Source organism: Spinacia oleracea, chromosome 2 (assembly GCF_020520425.1).
Source record: "Spinacia oleracea cultivar Varoflay chromosome 2, BTI_SOV_V1, whole genome shotgun sequence".
In the NCBI taxonomy this organism is placed as follows: domain Eukaryota; kingdom Viridiplantae; phylum Streptophyta; class Magnoliopsida; order Caryophyllales; family Amaranthaceae; genus Spinacia; species Spinacia oleracea.
Window position 1 is genome coordinate 89023133 of NC_079488.1, and position 26667 is coordinate 89049799.

General features: G+C 35.4%; 4 protein-coding genes across 6 annotated transcripts; 2 read left to right on the forward strand and 2 right to left on the reverse strand.

The window, feature by feature from the left end:
• The first annotated feature begins 267 nt into the window (after positions 1-267).
• Positions 268-2576, forward strand: LOC110793270 (GPI-anchored protein LLG1). The gene is made up of 3 exons (XM_021998131.2): positions 268-660; positions 771-827; positions 2015-2576. Exons 1-3 carry the CDS (start codon positions 585-587, stop codon positions 2389-2391), a joined length of 510 nt encoding a protein of 169 aa, XP_021853823.1. The 5' UTR covers positions 268-584; the 3' UTR covers positions 2392-2576.
• A 3800-nt stretch (positions 2577-6376) lies between these two features.
• On the forward strand, positions 6377-10369 carry LOC110793271 (E3 ubiquitin-protein ligase RMA1H1). Of its 3 annotated transcripts, XM_021998132.2 has the most exons (3): positions 6377-6630; positions 7216-7352; positions 9333-10369. In XM_021998132.2, the coding sequence occupies exons 2-3, from the start codon at positions 7309-7311 to the stop codon at positions 10081-10083; spliced, it is 795 nt and encodes a 264-aa protein (XP_021853824.1). In that variant the 5' UTR covers positions 6377-6630; positions 7216-7308; the 3' UTR covers positions 10084-10369. The 3 variants fall into 3 exon arrangements, with proteins under 3 accessions (XP_021853824.1, XP_021853825.1, XP_056693233.1); XM_021998133.2 differs by lacking the exon at positions 7216-7352 and having other exon boundaries at positions 6382-6630; XM_056837255.1 differs by lacking the exons at positions 6377-6630; positions 7216-7352 and adding an exon at positions 8138-8409.
• Positions 10370-11444: 1075 nt separating this feature from the next.
• LOC110793272 (uncharacterized) lies at positions 11445-14731 on the reverse strand. Its single transcript, XM_021998134.2, has 4 exons — positions 12954-14731; positions 12103-12408; positions 11808-11924; positions 11445-11717 (listed from the first exon to the last, which is right to left on the reverse strand). The coding sequence occupies exons 1-4, from the start codon at positions 14100-14102 to the stop codon at positions 11655-11657; spliced, it is 1635 nt and encodes a 544-aa protein (XP_021853826.2). The 5' UTR covers positions 14103-14731; the 3' UTR covers positions 11445-11654.
• Positions 14732-20935: 6204 nt separating this feature from the next.
• Positions 20936-26440, reverse strand: LOC110793273 (uncharacterized). The gene is made up of 4 exons (XM_021998135.2): positions 26156-26440; positions 25888-26046; positions 25343-25555; positions 20936-21959 (listed from the first exon to the last, which is right to left on the reverse strand). The coding sequence occupies exons 1-4, from the start codon at positions 26327-26329 to the stop codon at positions 21618-21620; spliced, it is 888 nt and encodes a 295-aa protein (XP_021853827.1). The 5' UTR covers positions 26330-26440; the 3' UTR covers positions 20936-21617.
• Between the last annotated feature and the right edge of the window lie 227 nt (positions 26441-26667).

Here is a 26667-nt window from a genome sequence, read left to right on the forward strand (position 1 = left end):
TCGCCTTAAGACTACTCTTCTAGAGAACTTCTCTCTAGAATCCGAGCATCGTTCTTACTTAGGCATCGGAGGGGCTTTCCTCGGAAACACCCCCGAGGCTAGTGACTTTGCTCTTGTGCAGGTGAATTCGGACTCTACTCATTCAAACAATCAAGATCTTCAACACATACAAAAGGGCCTTCATTCGAAGCCCATTGTTTCCATATTTACAACACCGGAACACTTTGTTTTAATTAAGTAATATTTTTGGCGGCCATTTATCGTGGAGAGAAGAAAACAGAGGAAGAGCTGAGGCCTGAGAGAGACTGCAAGTTTGACACAGCTGACAGCTGATTCCCTTTATACGCGGTTTTCTCTCTCCTCTTTCATCCAATTTTAGGAGGAACTACCAAACCCAAAAAAATTCCCAGAAAAATTAAAAATTTAGAAAACAAAAAAATAAAATTGAAAGGGAGGGAAGAGCAGCTATTGATAAGATTGAAGGACGTGACAAAAAAATCAAATATTGCCGATCAATTAATTTTCTGATTGATCGGTCTATAATTTGAACTACTCACCTCAATTATCTGCAATTCTTCTGAAAAATGTCGATAAATCAAAATTTGGGTTTCATTGTTTTCTTTCTTCTTCTTGGTTTGGCGTCTTCTAGCTTCATTTCTGGTAAGTTTTTCCTATGTGATCGAATGTTGTTATTAATTAAACCTACAAAATTTTCCATGGTTTTTTTTGGTTGTTGTTGTTGATGATTTCATTGTTTTTATTTTTTGCAGATTCCATTTTTGAATCTCACAGATCTACCGGGCGTTCTCTGCTTCAGACCCAAAAAAGTACAAAAACAATTCTCTATTTTATTCTCATAATTAACTAATGTCTTTTTAATTTCCAATTTCCTCAATTAGATTTTATTTATTGGTAATTTAGGAAAATGATATTTGTGTTAGATTTTCAAGGATAGGAAAAAAAATCGTTTTATTTCATGTTGTTGAATTAATGATGATGTTCCAAACGCCCTTAGCTAGATTCCCATTTTTGGATGATTGGATTTCGCTTTGGGTGAAAATTTATGTTAATGTTAATTCACTGATAAAATTGAATAGGTTTTGGGCCATTTTTACATTCTCGCATTGTTTCTATGTATAGCTGTATGCCTGAATGTATGTATTAAGGTTAAGTTAGAATGTTTAAGCTGGTGTTGCCGTCGGCGTTTCTTGGATTTATACTCTAGATCTGGTAGTTTAAGATGTGATCTCAAATGGGATGAAGTTTCCTTTAGTTCTGGGAAGTTGTTTTTGTGGCGGTATCATTTGAAGCTGAAATTTGCTGGATGTGGCTCCTGACTGATATACATTTTAAGAGACTAGAGGGAATGCATAAATGAGAAAGTTTGTCAATTTTAAAGAGACTAAATTATGTGGACTTGTCTCTTAAACAGTAAATATTGTCAATTAGTATATGGAAGGAATAAAGGATGTGCTACTGAAGATGTTTGAAAAAATTAGATAGATTTGGCCGATGATAAAGTAGCTGAGAGATTTTGTGTTGCAGAACATTATGGGTCAGATGTTGCATTGGATTGTGGTAAGGGAGTTTACTTCACCACCAACGCTGACTGAATATAGTTAAACAAACGTCATTGCTTGATAAGTTGATTCATTTCGAGATTTTGTTGCATGAAACCATGTGATAATCCTTACCAGCTTTTGATTAAGCATTCTTATTGTTGGGCATCATGTCTGGTACTCTCTAAGATAGAGAGAATATGATGTGTTATTCCCGCTAGCATTACACATTTTCGTTGATACCTTGTGTTTGGCACCTGTAAATAAGGGCTATCAGGCGTTGCAGGCTATCCTTGAGTATTAGAGTATTGAAAAATTCCAAATATATTCTTGTTGTTGAGAAACTCCAACGGGTCTGCGATGTTTTTGTTGTTGTGGAAGAAGAATGGAATGTATATTCTTGTTAGTAGCATGTGCCTTTATTTTTTTATTAACCCATTTGGTGTGATGTGCAGGTTGCCCAGTAAATTTTGAGAGCCAAAACTACACCATCATTACAAGCCAATGCAAAGGACCAAAGTATTCGGCAGACACCTGTTGTAAGGCATTCAAGGAATTTGCTTGCCCTTTCGTAGAGGATCTGAATGACATGTCAAATAACTGTGCAAGTACGATGTTTAGTTACATAAATCTGTATGGTAAATACCCACCAGGGATATTTGCAAATGAGTGCAAAGAGGGAAAGAATGGGCTTGAATGTGATGCAAACACAACAAATGCAGTGTCCAAAAACTCCAAATCAAACAGCGCTCACACAGTCAATGTTTTGTCAGCCATGGCCATGGTGCTGATATTGGCTACTTCTTTGGTCTCCTTGTTTTGTATGTTCTGAAGGCCAAGATGCTGCACGTCTTATAGTTTGTTCATTCTTTCTCAGATATTTGTCCTTAACTTTAATGGTTGCTGATCCAAGTATATTGTTTTCACGTAGAATTTTTGTTGTCGATTGTATGGTTACGCTCTAATCTGTTCTACATGTTTTAAGACTTTATTACAAAATTACAATTTATACTCGAATGAGCTGTTTGAGGGCTGTCATTTTTTCTTGACGATGTATTTGTTTTGATTTCCTTGTCCCAGACTTCCAGCTCATTCAAACAAATGTTAACGCTGAATTATTTATGCCACTAGCCAATGAGGAATCAAATTTCTTTTTTTGTTTTCAATAATCTTTTTATGTGCTTTCCTGCTCCTGAAACTTGAAAGGATAAAACAGTCTCCACTTTCTCTCCAATTTGTGCTTCTTTATCTATGTTTCTCTGCGCTACTTCTGTGCATCTTTCTCTTTATTTTTTCGAATCAACTTCTCTTGATTTTGATAAATTTGAATCTGTTCGGGTGTGAAAAGATGCCATATGATGAACTCCATGTCCCCAGGGTGAGTTCTCAAGCCGGAGCCTTCGACGCCCACGTTAGTACAATCTACTACTATATACTAAAAAGAGACACCGGGAATTACACGTGTCAATTCCTGGTGCGATTTTTTCCCGCCAAAAAAGAATATCTGTTTTATTTTATTTTTATTTCCACCTTTTTTTTATAACTATTTATGTATGGAAACAAATTTTAGTTTATAAATTATAGAAATAATAGATACGACGTAATAATAATTATTCTAAATTTGTAATCTTTTAGTCAAATCGCTATATTAATAATGGAAAATATATCACTCAATATTTTGGTCAAATTGTTATATTATCATTTTAAATATGCATATTAGATGCATAAATTTAAACGAGTATGTTAAAAATGTTATAACTATGCAGTATTTTGGGGATATTCAGTTAAATATTTTGTGAAAAAAAATATCAAAATCCGTACATGTACGGGATTTAATCTAGTTGATGTATAATTGAGAATGTTTAGGGGAGAAAGAGAGTAGGGAGGGTTCTCCTACGTTAGTTAATGCTCTTTTTACCATGCCCCATGGAGTGTATATAGTGGTTATGTTGGGCCTTTGAGGGTCTTTAAACTTTATGAGTGATATGGGCTTGAGTGGGTCTTATTAGATTTGGTGTAAAATTAGCATCCAAACAACAAGCCCCCCATACCCAATTCTATTTGAAAAATGAGTTGAGTTTTAATTTTGATTATGGTAATGTGAAAATCAATTTCTACTTCGAATTTTATCCTTAAGCCTGGAATTCAAATTCAGATTTTATCCTTCAGCTTGGAATTTGGCTTTGGATTTTTGTTTACGTGTTTTAACTTTGGTAGTTCTTAAGTTAGGATTTCCCAATTTTATAATATGATCATAGGCAAGGATGCAGTTTGCTAACATCAGTTGTCCGAACACGATTTTCTGGAGTTAAGACCTCTGAATTTTGCGATCTAAAGATCTTGGACAAAAATTCGCTTAATGATTAAGTTCAGTTGGTCGAGGGCAATGTTCGATGTTAAGGTTTTCGAATTCTTGTGATGCGAGGATCTGTGCAAGAACTTGCTAAGTTTCCAAAGTGGATTAACTTTGGTAGCTCGAAGACAATGCCCAATGCTATTGTCTCCAAATTGTAGCAAGACATTGTAGAGGAGAGTCGTCCCCATGTTATATTATTCTTAGTTAAATTAAAAGTCAAATCCTTTTTAAGCAGATCGATTAAAGATTGTATTTTTATAATCAATTTTTTTCAACAATTTAAATATCCAAATTGTCTTACTTTTACCTACAATATATGTGCCCATAATTAATGTTTGTACCACGGAAATTTGTGTTGCTGATAGTTTTTTAATTAAAAAATCTTCCCCCACTCTCCTCCATACATTTATTGTTTTTTTTTTCAAAAATTAAAATAAGTTGTGTACTTTTAAAGTACAATAATATTAATTGTTAATTATGTAATTTTTCAAATTTATGTAAAAATTGTCAAATAGGTATTATATTATGGGACAAATAGAGATAGGGGATTTTTAACCGACTTATGCGTTCGCTAAAAACATGCGTGTATTTAGGGTGAAATGACGTTTATGCCCCCTCCTCACTTCACCTCCCCCAATCTTCATCTCTCTCCTCTCTGATTTTCGGCCACTGGTCTATGTTAGGTCATTTTAATTTGTTTATTAGAGAAGAAACTTTAGAAAATTGAATTCTTCAGCAACGACCTTCAATTTTCTCCTTATCTTTTTTAAAAATTGAAAAAGTTTCGGTCAATTTTCTAAAGTTACAATTGAAGATCTTTATATAAATTACTCTATTTTCAAGTATCGTTCAATTTTCTAAAGTTACAAATTGAAGAAACACCTCTCCGGCTCTCCCAAGATTAATTAGAGAAGAATTTGTATTGTTCATTTTCACGAGTAGAGCACAACACAATATTTTTCTTTTAAATACTGATGCTGCTCAAATTTAGCAGTTGGTAGATGTAGGTTTTTTTTTTGGTACATTGTACTTTACTTTTCGTAAAATTGTATATGTTGTATTTTTGAATTTCGAAATGCAAGTTAGGGGAATTTGATGAACCCCGATTAAGACTCATCAAAGACCTAAACTTCGTCCGGTTTATCGAAGAGGAAAACTTGTAGTTTTGACTTGGTTTTTTACAACCCCACCCGATCAAAGGGAGCCAAAATCTAGAGTCGTCCTAATGATGTTAATCGGTTTTGAACATCTGAAGTATCAAAACTCAATATATAAAAGTCTACGTAAAGACCCCTACGACTTTCAAATATTGAACTTTGACAGAATTGCCACCAAACATATTAAGGGTCCCGTTTGGAAGGACCAAAGTTGACTCTTTTTTGGACAAGGCAGTGAATCTTGAAACCGAATATGTGAGATTCGGGTACGGGAACGAACCACTTATACAAGACAAGGATTGTTTTGTGAAATCCTAATCATGGCACTAGGTTGGTTGAATTCAACCCATCGCGAAATGCCCGGACAACGATGACGAACTTCACGTAACATTACCGCTCGATCAACTAAATTGAATGCATTTTGAAAATCCACCAACAACATTGAAAGACCCACATAAGAACCGATTCACAACATGAAAAATGGCCTCGCCACCTACATAGTCCCCAACACCAAATTGTAGACCATCAAAATAACTTTCCAAAGACGGACCAACCATAACAACACCTACCTTTGAAATCAGACGCCGCCAAACAGTACCCACAACAATTGATTGAGTTTATTTGGGGAAGATGAATGCACGGTTAACTGAAGCAGCATTTACTTTTTTTTTTTTTTTTTTAAATATTAGTACTGGGCTGCAAAAAATGGGCCCCTTGTTTTTCGGTGGCCCTGTGCTATTGACCAGGATGCACAGGGCCTCCACCGGGCCTGGAGGTGTGAGAGGAGCACTAGCAATATGCACTCCCAAATATAGCACATTTTCCAGCTAAAAAGAGATTAACAACCCCAGAAATAGAGTCAACTAACTCATCTGACACTACCACAACAACACCACACAAGCCATCCATGAGGTGTTGAGCTCGCAACTTGTCCCTCCCACAATCTGCCACGTGGAAAACTCCTAATCCGGTCCAAAACAACAACATGCGTAGCGATAAGAGGAAATGATATTACTATTATTATTATTATTATTATTATTATTATTAATTTATCCAAAGAAATAATATTATTACCCGGTAATATTATTATTATTATTATTATTAGGATGTAATTTTATGAGAATAAAATCATTTTTTCATATAAAAAATACAGGCAATTTTGGCATACACGAGCGTGAATATATAGCATCACACGAATAAAAAAAAAACTCCATACTTAAATTAATAAATTGGAGGAAAGGATAAGTCGATAAGAACAATTTTGAGATGTACAAAAGTTGAGAAAAGTATAAACTGTGGGGATAACTCCTTTAGTTTATCGGTTTATCCAAAAATCTCCTCTACACCCCACAGTTCGCGTCTTCTTCATCATATACAAATAGAACCTTCCCCCTAATCTCCTATTCTCCTCCTCTCCATTCACATATTTTCTCTCTCCTCTGTTACTGTAGCGTTCATACTAAAACTTCTTCTCTTCCCAAAGTTCAATTCTAATAATTCAAGAAATTCTGTGTTCGAAAACAAAAAACAACCACGAGAATCTTGTATTATCAAATTGGTATGTTATTTTTTATGTATGCAACTGTAAGGGCTAAGGTGTTGTTAATTTTTAGTGAATGCTTTTAATTTAATGTTGATATTTTACTGCAATTTTATTTTATGTGTTGTTGGATTCCTTTCCATGTTTATCTTTATTGAATTCCTCTATTTCACCTATTTTTAAATGGAAAAAAACTTTAATTTGAGTCTCAGAAACGTATACTTTCCATTTTACTTTTGTTTTGAATATTTTATTCTTTACTTGGACGATTTGGTTTGTTTCCTGTTATTGAACTTTGAACCTTGATTGATGGAATAAAGCCAAATTAATCGGGATAATAATTGTGAAATGAAGTTCCATGAATTTACTCCGTATTATTTTGCGGTTTGTTCAGTATCTTTGACTTGGTGGTGGTAACTGGTAAATTTGCTTAAATTTCTAATTTATTTAATCCGTTAATCTTCGTCTGCAACCCGACTAGTTCGTATCCCATTAATTTTTCTTTGTATTGGTGATAGTGATGAGTTTGGATCTTGATCAGTTTTGTGTTTAGAAGACGGAATTTTCTATCTTATGTAGTTAGCAAGTTTCTTGTCTCTGTAGGTGGTGGGGGGGCCTGGTGGCCGGTGAATGTAAACTTGTGGGCGGCTCAATGATGTAGATTTCCCAGCTACTTCGTATAACTTTATAAAATTTATGACTTTACGAACCTCCCACATTGATTATGGTCCCACAAAGATGTAAGCGAGGGTGTTTGGAATCATCCTGTATTAGTCCTTGGTTGTTGCTAAATGCTAAATTGTCGACTATAAAAAGAAATACATTCCGTAAGAACAAAAAGATACTCTGTAATTGTGTAATCTGAAATGTGACATTTTGGATTTCTAACCATAATTATCAAGAAACCTAAAAGGAGTAACTTTTAAGCTAGAGATAGTTAATATTTAATAGGGATGCAATAATAATGTAGCTCTAGTGGTAGTTGTATGATTCATTCATTCATTCACCTTATTTCCTTTATTTGATCTTGCGAGAACTCTGATGAACTCATTTTTAGTCCTAATGTGGTACTTGTTCACCAGTACTTATGTTTCCGAAACTTTAGGTGAAAGGAAATAAATAGATTTTGATTAAAACTAGTAACAACAATCATAAAGAATAGCTTCTGAAGTCTAACAAAGTAACCACTCATAGAAAGGAGGAGGGGATATAAAATGAGAATTACGCTCTTGTGATTTATTTAATGATGTCTCCAAGTTAGGTGCCCTATTTTCCCTAAATCAAGATTTAGAGGATGGTAGGTTTGAAGCCTCTCGCAGGGGGTTTGATCACATCAAGTGTGTGTTCTTTAAGTTTGCATCTCTTCCTGCATTTTTGTATCTGTATTTATACTAACCTACTTTGTGACTGAAAAAAGTAATTTCTGGATGGTAAAGTAACATAATTTTCGTGGTGTAACTATTTGATTCTACATCAATAATCATCATTTTGCCTTATTTCGCCATCCACCCCCCCCCCCCCCCCCCCCTCCCCCCCAAATTTTCCCTAGGCTGTAGGACAACCTGGTTGCCAAATTACAATGAATATATGGCAGCATATCTGCAGAACGATTGACATAGATTGCTTTAAATCTGTTCTGCATTCTGAAATGTTAGCATAAAGAACGGAGGCTGAGATTCATTATTGCAGTTGCGAACCCTTAAGTTTAGTTGACGTCATGCCTGAATAAGTCAAGATTGGAAGCTTATCTTTCGAGTGACAGCTTATCTCTTTTAGTTGCATTGATGCTTCGAAGAGGTCTTAAGCTTGGAAGCTTTATGTACACTATGTTTCAAATTTGTTTATTTCCCCAACTCTGTTTAGATAATTGCTATATAATTAATTATTAACTGAAGCAGGGAAATACTATTATATGTTCTGTTACATGACTTCAGAGTTCTATATCTGAATAGGTCAGATAATCAATTTTCTTTGTTACTATTTGTTTGTCTAATTGTTGACAGTTGACACACAACCTTTTTTTTTTGCTGCCTTTTATTAATTTAATACGGGCTAGTATAAAGTATTATCTTTTTTTTTATCCCTGTTGCTCAAAGTCTTTGTAATGAACTTACCAAACAAAAAAATGATTGATTGTTTCCAAGTTGTTATCATATCTTGTTTCGGATAAGATCTCCCCATCCTTATTTTTGAAGATTCCTTATGGTGGACCTATTTGTGCTTAACAACTTTTACAGCAGCCTCAACTTATGGTATCAATTTTTTTGTGATATTTTTCTTGTTTGATTGACTTTGTGAATTGTTGTGATTTGAGTTTCCGAAGCATGTGGTAATTAGTCACAACATTTAGTTCATATAATATTGTGTAGTGGTTTCAGATTTGCCTCTTCATATTTCCTCCATTCTTTTTTAGATTACACAATTTGACTTTTAACACTATTCATATCTATTTTGACTATCAATTGTGATTTATGCTTAAGAAATATAGATATGTGGGGTCTGGTTATAAGTCTAACTGTATATATTTATAATATCAACTTTTTATGATTTTTACTGATTGATATTTAAAGATATGAATGATTGAAATATTACATTGGCAAACATGATCAACGAGTTGTATCAACTAAACAAGAACTGAAGTATAATGTTTGTATTTGAGTTATATTTTTCGAATTGAAAATATTTGCACATAAATCTGACACAATGATTATATTTCTCAGAGGCATTAAGGAAACATTGTCCATGGCGCAGTACTGTCAAGAAGCTGTGGCAGAAAGCGATTGCAGTGAAGACATGAATAAATGGAAATCTCCCATAACCAAAAGTGGTGGGAAGGATAATAATTTACCGGGTGGATTTGATTGCAACATCTGCCTAGACATTGTCCAAGACCCAGTAGTAACATTTTGTGGTCACCTTTACTGCTGGCCTTGCATCTATAAATGGATGAATTCCCAGAGAATATGCTTTGACAACAATTCTGATCAACAACCTGAGTGTCCTGTTTGCAAAGCTAAAGTGTCAGAAAAGACCTTGATACCCCTCTATGGCAGGGGACAACCAACAGATAGTAACAGGGGAACTAAGCTTGATGTGGTTGTCCCTCGGAGGCCTAACGGACCTGGGTGTGGGGTCCACGCAGTTGTAACCGCAACTACATCCAGAAGTAGTTCACAACATCCTGGCCAACAACTTGATTACCGTCACCAACTACATCCATACAACTCCCAGTCACCTGCTGCATTTAGGCTAGCGGGGACAACCACATATAATCCTATGATTGAGATGTTTGGTGAGATGATCGATACTCAGATCTCTGGGAACCCACTTTATGCTTATCCAAACACATACAGTGTTGTGACCACCAGTAGTGCAAGAGGCAGATTGCATATCATCAAGGTTGATAGGTCAATGAGCAGAGTCTTTTTTTTCCTCTGCTGTTGCGTTATATTGTGCTTGTTACTCTTTTGAGTCTTCCTGCCACAATGTATCCATATTATACAACTGTTACTGTGTATATTATAAATGAGCACGACTGGTATATGACCTTCTTGCATACAGAAGACTGTCAGGATGTGCTAAGAATTCAACTTCATTTGGGATATCTCATGTATACAGACTTGCATAGTCGTGTCCCGGGTATGATATTGACTTAATTGTAAAGTATTAAGCTTTTCCAATCTGCTTGAGTTATACTTTGTCTATACTACGAACTCGGAACAATAACTGATAAATGCTCATTCCTTTATTTTCTTGAGTTGATTTTCTACTGAAGGTTTTTGTTCTTATGTAAGGAATTTTCTAAACCTGTTTGCTATTTTAACGAACACACTAACACAACTTGGTGAATACGGAGTATAAGAGATACCCTAATTCTTAAATGGATTTGGTCTACACTAAATTTATTGTGGATCATGTCCTTAAAATAAAGTCAATAACTTGTTCCTAATTTATTTTGGTATTTTATTAGAATTATTATGAAAAAAAATATCAAATTAGTGTCGTTGATACATGTTATGCTTGAATAATGTGATCACGTTTCGCGTTTAAAAACATAGGGTTATTATGCAAAAAATGGTTACTGTGTCTAATAAACTATTGATTTTGGATTCACACTAAAATTAGTGTGGATCAAGTCCACACAAGAATAATCCTAAAGAGAAAATACCACTTCTTATTACAGAAGATCAGAAGATCCGACTAGATGAGGGCTGCTTATTAATCATACTTTAATCTCGCTTTATACATAGCGCAATTTCTATATTTAACCGGTTATATATAGCTAACTCTTCAACTTTTAGTTGGGATACCCAGATGCCTGGTACCAACTTCACCAAGCTAGCTTGGAAGATTCCCTCGAAGAACCCCAGAGCTCAAATTTTCCAGGCATTTTTTCCACCTTGTCCGGATATCAAACATTAGATGAGTTGAGCTACGAATAAATGAGTGGAAAATTTTAGTCATAAAACAACGATTCTGGAATATACTCACCGACCACGGCACACTTACAACGAAAGTAAGAGACAGCATCATCTAAAAGTAGCCAAAACACTTCCGCAAGAATGATCTGCCATAGTACAAATTGGCAGAATGAACAGACCACAAGATTTTGTTGGGTAAAGTGTCAACTGAAGAACATTTAGTAAAGTACAAGCCCGTTTGGCTACAATGGTGTCAACTAATCTTCATTGATGTTTGATTCAACATTTTACTGCTTACACAATGCCAAAATAAGATGAATTGGCTGAACACCAGAGTGGGGTATATAACAATGTTTCTCAGTGATCGATAGCTAAGAATTCCACCGATTTGGAGTAAAACCTGTCACAATCTACCAAATGGCCATTCATTTACAGAGGCTCACAGCTAATTCTTTACAAATCTACTATGTTTTCCAACAGCTAACCTTTACATCCTACTAAAATTTATCAATGTACAGCTGACCATACCAAACCAGGAAATTCTACAGAAAAGCGGAGACTGATTTTGTTCATACCAAGAACTACAAACTGGTCGATAGCAAAATGTAAATCTCTGAAACTCTAGCACCAGCTATCTTCATCTGCCCTGTAAAGATGTAGCAACTTCAAGTCGTCCACCTTTCCCTGACAGTGAATAATTTAATACAGGCATCAACTTTTTAGTTTTGTCAATAGCCAATACTGCTATAAGTACAAATTATCCACACTCAATACCTCTGCGTCAACAGTCTGGATAGGAAAGGCAAATCCTGTTGAGCAAATCTCCAACTCTTCTGGACATTTCATCCATGCTCTATGTGCGTCGCTCACCTTAATTTTATACTTGAACATCTAAGAAAGTAAAGGAAGCTTAGAAATGGAAAATAATTGATCTGCAATATATTCTAAACTTCCCACTGATGAACAGATTAAAATCTAAACAGTGAGTTCACTGACAAACAGGAAATAGAAATCAGATGAAGAAAGAAAGAAGCATAAACATGTGTAGCAATATAAGTAGACACCAAACCTCTGAAAGTGGTATATTCGGGTTTTCCAGTTCATCTCCTTCAATTTGCAACCCAGTCCCTTGACAGTCAGGGCAGAACACCGAATTGATTTGGTGACATAAGGTTCCTTCAACTTCCTTCCTAGTTTGCTTACGCTTGACACCAGTACCTGGTCTGCAATCTGTCCCCATTTGATTAACCTTAGATTTCATCTTCCTCTTGGATCTGCGTCTCACTTTGGGAAGCACAGGTGGCTTCATGAACATTTCATGCTCACACACTAGTATCCAGTGTATGAGGCATGAAGTATGGAACACATGAAATGCCTACATGAATTCATAATGGAGAAGATTCAGTAGCGTGTCAACTGTGAAGTTTACCTCTTTCTTTTTGTCTGTCCTTAATCCTTATTGTTTAGCTTGGAGGGGGGGGGGGGGGGTGTATGGAGGAGGTTTCTGACTTAGAACATCCTCAGAAGTTCTTTGTCCTCGAAGTTGTTAGATAATAGCTACACAAGGCAAATAACACCCCAAAATTTTGTCTCCAACAGTTCAACTTCAATTATTAAAAAAAAGATACCAAGATAATAAATAGTCAATCAGTCAAAAATATCTACGACCTAGTTTGAATTTTGGTTTGTACCATATTACATCATGACCTTCAGATCGGTGTTACCTGGTTCGCTAGTATGAGATTGGGTACGGGTTCGCAATTCGATACCTAATTTGCTAAATTAGACCAAAATTATACCATTTTGATGTTGTAATTCGCTTTTTCGGTTCGCGGTTCGTGCGCTGATTGGAGGATTAGGTAACACTGCTTCAGATAGATAATGATAAATCCATAAAAGACAAACAAAAGGTGAACTTACCCCATGCACATTTCTGCTGGAACAAGCAAGCCTTCCAGTAGTCATATTCAGGAGAGTAGCAACATCTTTTCCCGGCAACATCTTGTGTTGACAGATATCACACATTTTTTCAGATGCTGCGCGACGCTGCTTTCTCAATTTTCGTCTCAATGTCTTGTTAGATATGATTCTAGACTGCAGAAGTTGGTCATCATAACGTTGCAAAAGCAAAGCTGAACTTGTGATAGATGAACTTTGAGAATCTTCCCCAGATGAATAACACTGATGACTCAGCGCCTCGTTAGCATCTTCTGAATCAGAAAACGATTTCTTTCTCCTCTTCATAGAGCCATCACCATAACTTCTATCTTTTCCACCGGTAAGTAACAATGTCTTCATGTCGTCAAACAACCCTTGTCTTCCCAAGTCATAAAAGTAACTAAATGTCACAATAGCGAAGTCATGAGAGGGCAGACTAGAATGAATGTCATTACTTGCAGCATCCACCTTCCCTAACCATCCACACCAAAGTCGTTGCATACCATTACGAACCCCGTCCTTTTCCAAAAACCTTGCAGAAATCTTCCCATATCCCATCAGCCTCACATGTAGGTCTGAAACTTCTTCCTTACCAATAACTCCGGGAATCACCAACTCATTAACAATTTCTTCATCATGAGAATAAGAGTCATCACCTAAACAGTCATCCATACTGTCTTCATTCCCATTTGTATGCCCATTACCAGTTGTTCTTGACACATCATTGTGAACAACAATAGCTAAATCCCCCACAAATTCACGATCATCCAACAAGTTAATTTTCGCTTTGCCTTGAGAAGGAGTATCTTTTTCCTCATCATCACAGTTATTATTAAAGAAAAGAATGCCATCATCAAAAGGCCAAGGGTTCTCTCCTATCAATGTGGCTTTAGCAGCAGCATACCTCTCCTTATGAAGGTTCCCTTTCAAATGCTGAAGCAACACATCCTCACTATAACACGGCGCCAAACACAATGTACAGAAGAAGATAAAACGTTTCCCATCTTCTCTAAGATCAACATATGTATGCCCCTGTAATCTAACATTCCTTAAAGATTTTCTAGCAAGCTGTTCCTTTAAGTTCGGCACACTCGGCTTCATAAACCCTAATTCCATATCCGGCATCACCATAAACTCAATTTCAACCAGAAATCGTGATTTTACTAAATTTCCACAGCACAAACCCTAGAATTTACCGGAACAACTAAAACACAATTTTATCAACATAAATCCCCAATACGAAGTACAAGTAACACCAAAATGATCACAGCTTGCAGAAAAATTATATAAGTTTCTACTTTCTTGAAAAAGACTCAGCTTCAACAGATGGCGAAATTGCAACACAAATGTTGAAAGAAATTCAATACTAGAAGCGAAATCTTAAAAGCGTCGAAACTTACAGCTTCGAGGATTGACGGAAATAGAAGTTATAGGAGACGGTTGAGGTAGTCGAGGATCGAAGAAAGGTTCGGCATGTGAGAGAGATGCGATTGAGGACAGAGAAAGCTCCATCACCATCTCCATCTCGCTGATACCTCCGAAGATAAAAGAAGATTATGAAATATTCAGGAAGCTCCGTTCAGGTTGTGGAAGACAAGAAGAATGAGAAAGAGAGAGAGAGAGAGAGAGAGAGAGAGAGAATGGAAATAAAAATCAGACAGATAGAAAGGGGGGAAATTGTTTGCAGGGTAGGAGAGAGAAAATGCGAGTGATTCACATGGAAATGAGACTGTTGAGTTTTTAAAAGGTTCTCAATTAGCTATGCAATAAATTTAGTCACCTTCTTCTTTTTTAAATGCTTAGGAGGAATAAATCCAAAGGAAATAGAAAATACAATGAAAGAGAAACAACTGAGGAAATAACTTAAAAACAAACCAAAACTAGAAACTAAGGGCGTTCGGTGGTAGCGTTTGAGCTAACGGGTAGCGTTTTGACCTAGTCAAGATGCTACTTGTAAAATTTGTAAGTGTTCGGTAAAGTAGCGATTTAGGTAGCGGTTAGCGATTGAGGTAGCGGTTAGCGATTGAGGTAGCGGTTGGGTAGCTTTTGTCAAACGTTAAAATTAGTAGTGTTTAAGGTAGCGGGTAGCGTTTGACAAATTTATAATAAAATTTTAAATAATATTCTTGCTTTTATTTTTATTTTTATAATATCAACCGCTATTTTTACCGAACACTCATATTAGTTACCGCTACTTTGACAGCTAACCGTTACCCGCTACTATTCACCGCTACTCGCTACTTCAACCGCTACCCGCTACTCAACCGCTAACCGCTACCCGCTACCGCTAATTTTGCCGAACAGGGCCGAGCTACTGAGGAATGTGCCGTGGCCAAGCCACACCCCGAATATTCTCGTCTAAAATATTATTAAATGCAAAGGGAATATCCTCTAAGATCAAGATCATGTGAGGTTGAACAACTCCATGATTAGCTAGCCAATTTGCAGCGCGGTTGCCTTCTCGATAGACGTGGATTACTTTAACATTCCAATCCACCTTACTTATCAAGGAGCGACAGTGATCAATTACGTGAGGTCGTGAGCACACTCACCCCTTCCTGAGTTTGAACTTTTGAGGGCTTGTACACATGAGAGGTTATCAATTTGCACTACAATATTGCTTATCTGAAGGTTACGGGCTAACTCAAGACCACGAGAGAGGGCCATTACTTCAGCTCAAAATGTCGTGCAGCTTCCAAAGTTTGACATCAACGCAGAGACCAACACTCCTTGGTTATCTCTCACTACTACACCCCGTCCTGCAGGGCCAGGCGCCCCCTTGGCCGCTCCATCTGAATTAAGAGCATACCACCAAAAGGGTGGGAGTTTCCAAGTTACGTGCACCTCCTCCCTCATTCTGCTATTGCTCGAGTTTTCATCTATAATGTTAGCTAAGATTCTCCTTGTAATCCCCCGTAAATTTATAAATTTTATTAACATATTTTTACGTATAGTTATTTGTATTTAAATAGAATTTACGAATTTTAGTAATAAATATATAATTAATGTATATTTATTTTATTTAATTACATTCTAAATATTTTAACGATTTATGCAATCAAAAATAATTTTTAGAATTATACTTTGAAAAGAATTTGAATTACAAAAACACTTCTAATCGGCTTTGGATTCAAACACTAATAGAAATTCTAATCCTAGCCCAATTGGTAAAGCCCACAAGTAAATAAACCCCAAACCCCCAAACGTCACTCACAATTATTCTCTCTCCTCTCAACTCACAAACCCACAAATACAAACTCACGTAACTCCTTCAAGTGAATCTACAAACCCTCAATTCACATACCCCTTGTTGTTGCGCCTCCTCTTGCTGCGCCGTCGCCGTCGATCAACCAATCCCTAGTGAATTTGCAAACTATAAAGGGAGGGTTATATTTATAGTTTTTCAATCCCTAGTGGGCTTAGGTTTTAGGAAATTGAGTTGGGCTTGCAATTGGGTTTAATTAGAATTAATTGCTTGCAAGCCTAGTTGAGTTTACCAACGGAATTGGATCGGAATATAATTAAAATAGTTTTGAAATGCGAGCCAACCCGAATAAATAAATACATTTAATTTATTTAATAAAATCCGGTTTTCGTAAATAATTAATTATTAAATTATTTAAAATAAAATACATTTAAATCACATTAAATGTAATTAAATTCGTAAAATCCTTTATAAATACATTAAAATATATTTATAAATTCCGAAAAATATGAGGTATTACATGGTCCGATATGGGTTACTTTTATCTTTTGGTGTTTGGTGGGCTCCCAACACCCGTCTGAATGTACTTTTCTCTTGGACTCGTTCGATGCTTATTCCAATTAATCTATGAGTCAAGAGTCGTGTCTTGAGTCGAGTCTTATCTTAATGATTAATTGTTTATTAATTGGCTTTTGCATGTGGTTTTAATTTTTATTATTGTTGGAATGAGGTATGTTAGTTAGGATTCGTTCTAGCTTGTTGTACTCAGCTTTTGCTGATTACGTGCTTCGTGTTTTGGTCATGGCCTTTGCCATAATGACCCTATATATGATGATCCATCATTTGCACTCATATTGTTGGGGAGTAGATTTTCAATAACAGGTTTTAGAGGTGACTTGTAAGTGAAGTTATCTAGCGACGGGATTGAATGAGAGCGTTTATTTACTTGCAATATTTTAAACACTATTTATTTTATTTAGTCTAGACTATAACTATTCCAAGTTTAGTTAATGGATTGTTTTAAAGTATTTCGGTTTGGGCCGTTATGTTCCAACTTGTATGGAGGCCATTAACTATCATTTATTATTTTGAAAGTTATTTCCGCTGTGTAATTCTGGTACTAGCCTTAGCCGTTATCTCGGTGGCAGTAATACTTTAGTCATTCCTTTATTTTAAGTTGGAAAATGGTTTATAAATGCAAGGAATTATTAGGGTGTTACATCTTGGGCGGCAAAAAATTTTGAAGATTGAAAAACGATTTTAGAGGATCATTTTAGTAATGAAAAGATCAAAATATTAAATGTTTTTTAACCTTTGAAAAATATTTTTTGGCAACTCATTGCCTTTATGGGGACTGTGAGCTAATTAATTGTCCGACCTCATTATCAAAAATGTGTTGGTTGTTGGAATCATAAAATTGATTTATTTTTTTAATTATGTACTATAGATTTTTATGATTACACAAGGGTTTAGAGTAGAATTAAAGATACCAAAAAGTGTTTACTGATCTCCATATAATTTTTTTATTATCGTATTTCCAATCATGTATAATTATAAATAACTTCTTAGGCTGTAAATAAATTGTTTAGAACATAACTTCGAAGAGTTAGCTTTTACTCTCTCCGTCTCTTTTTGTTTTTTACGTTTTCTTTTTGGGGTGTTTCAAAATGTTCTTAAATTTCCTTTTATATTATCACATAAATGCTTTAATATTTTATCAAAATTTGTGTCAAATGATTATTTTAACCAATTAAATTTATTGGGTTATTTAATTTATCACATCTTTCTATTAAGACATTAATTTTTTTCATATTCCCAATAATAGAATTTTGATAAAAGTGAAAACGTTATAAATAAACGTAATTTTCCTTGTTTAAATAAAAAAATAGAGCAATCTCAATGCAGATTAATTAATCGTTAATAAACGTGCAAAATAACAAACGTAAAAAACAAAAAGAGACGGAGAGAGTAATTACTAAGAGTGTCTAGGATTACAAGAGATTATTTAACTTTTGAAAATAATTAAATTTAAATAAAACCAAACTCAAGTAAAATAGATGCGTAACTCCTAACATTTTCATAGTCATAAAAGTTGTTTACTTCATCGTATTAATTACGACCCACCACCAAGATTGGAAAAAGTAGCTAGAACACAACGTCTTATAATATAACACACGATTATAAAGGATCATTATAATTTTAACGAAATCATATTAAGTAGTCTAAAACTTGGTAAATTAGATTAAAAAGAGATTTGTTTGTCATGACTTACGTGCTGATACCCCTTTGCTTCAATGGTCAATACTACACTGCTATAACATATTAACGTCTACTCTAACTGCGAGCACACCCGTGTTCGATTTTTGTCAAGGCCAAAATTAACAAAAGTTTTTTAATTGTGACAAACGAATTTAGAGGATCAATTTAATAATGAAAAGATAAAAAAATTGGATGTTTTTTTTAACCTTTAAAATATGATTTTTTGGCAACTCGTTGCCGTTATGGGGACTATTAGGTAATTAATTGTCCGGTCTCATTATCAACAATGAGTTGGTTGTTGGAAACATAAAATTGAATTTTTTTATTTTCTTTATTATGTATTATAGATTTTTATGATTACACAAGAGTTTAGAGTAGAACTTAACGGTAACAAAAAAATATTTATGGATCTCCAAATAATCTTTTTATTACCGTATTTATAAACTCGTGAAATTATAAATAACTCTATACGTTGTAATAAACTGTTTAGAACATAACTTCCCAAAGTTAGATTTTAATTACTAAGAGTGGCTAGGATTACACGGGATCATTTGACTTTTTAAAATAATTAAATTTAAATAAAACCAAACTCATGTAAAATAGATGCGTAACTCCTATCATTTTCACAAATATCAAAGTTGTTTATTTCATGTTAAAGCAAAAAATTTCAACCCACCATCAAGCTAAGTACACTATTGTATGGGATGTTAATAATCTAAGTTGTTTACATCTTATATAGCACAAATTGATGTTCCACCACAAAGATAGAAAAATATGATGCTTGAGTTTCAAATCTATTCACGAAACAATTTTTATTAACAATGTATGATTATATAGGATCATTTCACTTTTAGAGAAATGCATATATACCTAAACAAAATAAAACTGAATTAAAATATATTCAAATAAGTTTTTGTTGCAAAGGATGATGTGTTGATACCCCTTGACACTATGGACACTATGATATGCTTGAACTTCTACCCTATTTGTGCATACCTGTGTTCGAATTCGACAACAACGAATTTTTTTTAAAAAAACTATTAACTAATATTTTATGGATCGTTTCAGTTATAAGGAAACAAAATATTGGTTGTATTTTTTTTTCAAATTTAACTATGATTTTATTGAACTCGTTACTTTTATGGGGACTATTAGAATATTTGTTATCCATGTTATCAAATGATATATTAGAATAATAAAATTGGTTGTATTTTATAATATATTGTTATTCGGATTAATAATAAAATATAACGATAACAGAAAATTGATTATCAATCTTGAAGGTAAATTTTCATGACGTATGTATAAATTACTAGTCAAAGTTTTTTTTTTAAAAAAAAAAAATTATCTTGTAAGATTAGAACATGGGCTTGCATAATTAGATTAGAAGTTCAAGCAACGTTGCAGTGACCATTATGGCAAGAGGGTATCAAGTATCAACACATCCGCAATTGCAACATATTTGTTTTAATCTATTCTTGTGTTTAGACTGCGTATGATTTAGTTCATTTTTTGATTCCCTTAAAACTAAAATGAACCCATAATTTCATAGTCAAAGTTAAAAAAAACATTATTTTTTTCTCTTGTTAGGATTCGAACACATGTGCACTCAAATTATTAGAAGCTCAAACAATGTAGTAGTAAAGGGATTTCAGCACATCAACATTTGCAATTGAAAATTGTTTTAATCTATTTAGATTGAGTACGCTTTTACTACATTTTTTTATTTTCTTAAAATTAAAATAATCCCTTAAAATCGTAGATTATCAATCACAGGTGAAGTTAAAATATGATTCAATATTTCATTGAAGGATGAAAAACAACATCATTTCCAAGTTTATCAAATATGAATTTCAATTAGGGTAAAAGATTGCTAATTATTAAATCTGAACTTCTATTGGGATTAAAAATTGCTAGTTTAATAAATCCAATTAACTTAATTTGGTATTTCTCAATTGCAAATTTATTAAATCTTAATTTAATTTGCGATTTCTTAATTAATCGTATTACATCATTTGATAAAGTAATGAATCTTTTTCATCAATAACAATGTCCTCGATCACCATTGAAAAGTTCGATTAAACCTGTTGAAAGCTTCGTCATCAACAACAATGTCGGACATCACCGTTATAAACTCGATTAAACCCGCTAAAAATTTTGTCATGAACAACAATATCACGTAAAAAATTTAGAAGAGAAAGAACAAAAACATCTTCTGATTCTTCTCTCTCATGTGAAAAAAATGAGGGAAGAAAAAAAAAATAGCTCTCCTAAGAAACAAAAATTCAGCAAAAAATTTGTCATCAATTATGTTGTTGAAAGTTGCAATAATTTTGAAATTCAAAAAACAAATCTGAAATTTTTGAGAGGAAGTTGAAAGAATGGTATCTTTAAATATACCATATCAGCCAATAGGAAACTTGGTGTACAAGTGTACATATAGTACCATCCCAAAAAGAATAATAAGATCATTAAATAAGGTGAACAAAACACCCCGAGCAACAACCAAAACCCACCAAAGTACATGATATCCATTGTCCATAATACGAGGAGTTCCACATTTACAAATTACAATATGAATCAAACTCGAGTCCCTCACGTCACCTAGGCTCATGTTTCAACTTAGTTTCGAAGATAACTTAATAGGTAACACGACTTGACCATTATATAAGTATATAGCCCATGGAGACAACAACGACAATATACTTGCTGTTTCAACATCGTTAACGTAATAATGTACTGTAGTTATCAAGAAAAGGCCGAACTAGTGTTTCTGATTCCAGACAAGCTTGAGTTCAAACTCCATAAGTTATGTTAAACTGAGCCGAGCAATGTAAGAGTTTAGTTCATGGCCAGACCACTATATAGCCCAAGATATACAATTAGTACTCCAAAGTCTGGCAGGAATACATGGAACATGTGGTGAAGTTAATCTGCTTCCCAAGAGATCATTGAAATAATTGCCATGTACCATAAAACTGGAAACCCTCATCACCCAAAATCATCATGTACCAGCTTATCCTATAGCTTATAGCTCCCGCGCTATATATTAAATTCAAAACATCAATCAAGAATGCATTGTTATACTTTGTTCAAAGAGATTTCCATGGAAAATTGCAAAAATGATGATAATGACTCGGTAAACCAACCGGAAAAACGGAACTTCAGCTTTCGTTCCAGAATCAACCAAAAACATTTATCAACAGAGTCAGAGCATTATACATAGAATGCAAAACAAGGGAAGATCTCAAGTCCCCAGTCCAACAATAAGAGCAACCAAGCACCATTCCCACTACAACTAATTGGATAAAATTCTCAACAGAAAGGTGCGCTGCACTGAAGATAACTGAACTTATAATTACTGCTTGATACCATTCCATACTAGGCGCAAGAGAGGTCAACAAAAACCTTCTGTATACAATCTCCTCCAGCAGGGGAGCAACTACACAATATACAAGTGTACAAGCAGCCGAAGCGACACTACCGCTCAACAAAATCTCCTTCACTACTTGATTCTTCACATCCTGAATGAATCAGAACAATACAGCAATGGGCACATATATTGAAAAAGGGGCAACGCCTATCAGAATGGAATAGGCAGTTAAGATTGACATGCAAGTGCTTTAGAGACACTACAGTACTTAGATTTGCCTCTTTAATTACCTCATGTTGTTGGTGCAAAAAATGAAAAGAAATACCAAAGAATAAAACACAAACCTAGAGATGTTCCAAAGTCCTAAAAGGTCAAGGATCAAGAACACATCTAACTATCTAAGTGAATCGTGAACTCTAACTTTAAAATAATATGATATGCCCTTGTCAGAGCCCTGATTTTCTTGCTTGTTTATTTTAACCTTTGTGTCAGCAGATAAGTTTTGCACTTTTTTTCCTTAATGCAACCATCAAGAATTTTGGGGAAATAATGGCTGAATTTTGTGTTATTTCGGGTGAGATGATCAACTTACAAAAATCTTATCTCATTTTCTCCAAAAATATGCATCATAGGTTCAAATGTGTATTACGAAGCATCATTGGAGTTCATGATCAACCTAAACCGGGCACCTATTTGGGTTGTCCTATAGAGGTTGCCGGTCGTTCGAAGGAAGTTTTCAGTCCATTGGCGGAAAAATCAGTCAGAAACTTTCATCCTGGAAATTTGTTAAATTGGCACAAGCAGGGAAACTTATACTTCTCAATAGTATAATTGTAGCCATGGCCTCTCACATTATGGCATTGTGTCTCATCCCGAAGAGTGTTTTGAAGAAAATTAATTCCCTTATGCTCAAGTTTTGGTGGACGTCCTCCATGGACAAAAGGCCCATTTAGTGGAGGAAGCAAAGACTACTGCAGTGTCACAAGAGGGCGGGTTAGGCCTACACAATCTCACTTCTCTCAACCATGCCCTTATTTTCAGACAGGCTTGGCGCCTCAAAACAAACACCAAATTGTTGTCTGCTCGAGTGTTCAAAGCCAAATATGGGGATGATTGGTTTGACAAGGCAGTTAGTAATGACATACCTAACAAAGTGTCTTGGGCGGCAAGGGGTATTATGAAATCGGTGGCAACCATGAAGGCGGGCCTAAGGCGGTCGATTGGCGATGGCAAGACCACAAAAATTACAGGGGATCACTGGGTGGGTGATGCCTGCATCAACTTCAGAAACAACATCACAGGAGCAACTATCAAACCAACATGGGTGGCAGAGCTTATTACTCCAGCAAGGGAGTGGGATCAAAGGAGAGTTTGGGGTTTGTTTGATTCGACCACATCAAGACATATTCTAGCAACACATATTCAAGAAGATGAATGCCCAGATGAATGGGATTGGGGTCTTTCGGGAACGGGAACCTACTCTACTAACTCTGGGTATTGGTGCGTTCAAGGTACTACAGCCCTCCCTTCTCCTCTTTCTTCTTTCTGGTCTAGTTGGTGGAAAAGGAAAATATTTCCAAAGTGGAAACTTTTTGTTTGGAAAATTGTTAATAATGCTCTGCCAGTGCGTGATTGTTTGGTTAAAAGGGGAATCATAACCCTCAATGTGTGTTCATTTTGTGGATCGAGTGGGGAATCCATAACACATTTATTTTTGGAGTGTGAGGTGGTCAAAAGAGTCTTGAGCTCTGGTAGTTTGGGCATAAGAACAGAGGGGAACCAGGGGATTGGTATTGCGGTCTGGCTCAAGAACATCCTTTCCTACATTATGCGTGAAGATAAACAGGAGGAAGAGAGAGTAGCGGAATTGGTAGCCACGTTATGGAGTGTTTGGCTCCATAGGAATGAGTGTTGCTTTCGTGCTACGCAATGTACTCCTACCCCTATTATGGAGCTAGCTAGATTATGGAAGCAAAGATGGGTTAAGGCGTTTTCCAAACATGGAGGGCTGCCATCCTTGTTAGGCGAGCAGGTCACTCCCTGTGTGGACCAAGCGTGGATTGTGGGAGAGTGCAGCGATGAGGACCCGGTGGTTATCATCACCGATGGGGCATGGAAGAAAAGACAAGGAAGGGAAGCTCGGGATTGGGATGCGGCAATAGGCTGGGTTATCTTATACAAGGGAGACACTCTCGCGCAAGGTGCCTCAAAAGTCTTCGCATCATCCCCAGCGCAAGCAGAAGCTTTGGCGATTCTTACGGCATTAAAAAACATTCCTAGCCTGGCTAGGAACATTATAGTGTGGACGGACTCCATCCAAATCGTTCACGCTCTTCATGATGAAGCTTCCTCACCGATGGAGTGCAAACCGGTTATTAGGGATATCAAGAAACAGACTTTATCCTTTGTTTACTGTAAAATTGTTAAAGTTAAGAAACTTTTTGTTCTAAGGGCTCACAACCTAGCTGTTACTGCTAGGAAAGTGCCTTAGTTTGCTTTGTTCTTGTTTTGAGCTATCAAAAAAAAAAAAAAAAAGCAGTTTTAAAAATACTTTTCAGCTAATATTTTTTGGTTTTTAAGCTTATTTGAAGAGCGTGTCAACTTTTTTTTAAAGTTAAAAAAAATAGTGACCTATTACATAACCTGTAACAACAAGTCACAAGTTGGTTCGACTTGTTTCAACTTCATTGGTGATACAGTAGACTTAATCAGATATAATTAAAAGTATGACTTTTTGTTACGGAGTAATAGATGGATCAAATGTTGATTTTTTCTCATCAATTTTTCCAAATTGATGTAAGGAAAGAAAATCATGTTCACTTTGAAAGTGAGTTTGTAATGTGACTATTAATAGAGCATGAAGCATTGAGTTCCCTCTCATCTGTTCTGAACAGGTATATGGAGAATCTAAGGTTACATGTTTTCAGGGATAGTGATTTGAGACTGGTGTGAATATTTAGCCTGCCAGGAAAATAAAACCTCACCAAGAAAATTTCATAGGAAAGAAAATCTTGCTCTTTTAGAAAGTTCCTTTGGAACTGTGAACTGTGAATGTTAGTAGAGCATCAAGCATTGAGTTCCCTCATATTTTTTTCGACAGTGGTCTTAGACTGCTGTAGATCAATGTGTCACGAGGCCGATTTGGCTAAGATAAACTACCTATAGTCCGAAATTCAAGGTGGAAGTACTGTAAAATGTGATTTAGAATGAAGAATATGGGTAACATGGGGATTACAGATAATTCAGGACTCAGACGGAGGGAACATGTGAAACAAGATTAATGATCAGTTTATTAGTAACATATGGAGTAATCATCTTATCAATAAAAGTCAAACTTCTTGACATCCTAAACATCCAGTCTAAAGTGAGTCAAAAGTCCACACAGTGATGAGTGATCCAGTTTCAGAGTCTTGTAGTGTATGTGACATTAGTATTGCTGAAAAGATCAAATAGGCCTTAGAAAATCATTTCAATATTCGTCAGCTAAGGTTGACAAGTTACACAAGCATATTAAGATGAAGTTAGCAGACCAACCTCAGTAGCAACCAAGTTGTCAGCTAGAAATGATATAAAGAACATGGCTTGAATAAGAAGTGTGAAACCCAGAAGAGCAGTGAACATCCAGTTTCTCTCAATTTGCATTTCACCTTGTTCAAAGAACCTAACAGGCTTACGCTTCGCAGTGAATTGCAGAAGCAGGACAGCAGAAAACAGCTCCAGAATCTCGATTACAAGTATTGCCACTGCCTATGCAACACAACAAAGGGGAAAGCAATTAAGGAAGTTATGATTCAATATCATTGTTCATTCCAATGAAGCAAATTAAGATTCAATATCATTGTTCATTCCAACAGTTTCATCATCTAATTAGAGAAGTTGAACCAATTCTCCATAACATGACTACTGATTATATATGACAACAACATTCTGTGTTACAACCTGACAAGATGACAACTTAAGGCATTGCCCTGGTAATAACTATAAAAGTATAATTCAAAGCAGAAAATAGGTGCCTAATACACATAACTCATCTTTAAAATACAAGGAATCAGCACTTCAACAATTCAAAACACCTTTACCTTAATCTGAGGCTCAAGATCAGGCTGATGCAACAAGTGCGCAACTACAGATAATCCACCAAAACTCAGAGGAATATGCAAGCTAAAAAAATACAGACCCATGGTGCTCCAAACACTCCCATTTTCCCATGGTGGGTCAGATTCCAGTACCGAGAAACCCTGTTTGAAAAATCCAACAATCATTCGTTAAATTAATTACACAAATCAGAAAAGGGTTGAAGCAAAATCTATAGATTTTCCCAGTTAATTATCAAAATTAGTGTATTACCTGCACAGTTTGCTCGTGATCATTGTTTCTGCAGCAGAAATTTGATCGGATTTTAGGTTTGGAACGGTAGGAGGGTGGTGTTTGAAGAGCAAATTTTGGATTTAGTGATGATAGAAATTGAAATTGTGTATCAACTTTGGCGGTTAAACAGTAGGTTGCGCTTAGCACATCCATTTTTCTCTTCGGCTTTGAGCTCTCATGTCCATACGGCAACAATTGAAACCCCAACCTAGAAGCAACCGGCCAACCCCACTGGCGTGGACCCGGTGGATCGGAGTGTTTTAGTCATTTTACAGCTTTGGACTAGGTTTTTTTTCACGTGATCCAACAAAAACAGAAAAAGAAAAAAGAAAAAAGAAAAAAAAAAAACTAAGGTCCACATTTGGAATGAATCGCTACAATCAAAAATCTCTGCAATTTCTCTCCTTCAGCTAGAGATGTCAAAAACTAATCCGATCCGAGAAATCGATCTGAATCGACCCGTATTTATAAGGATCCGTATTCGATCTGAG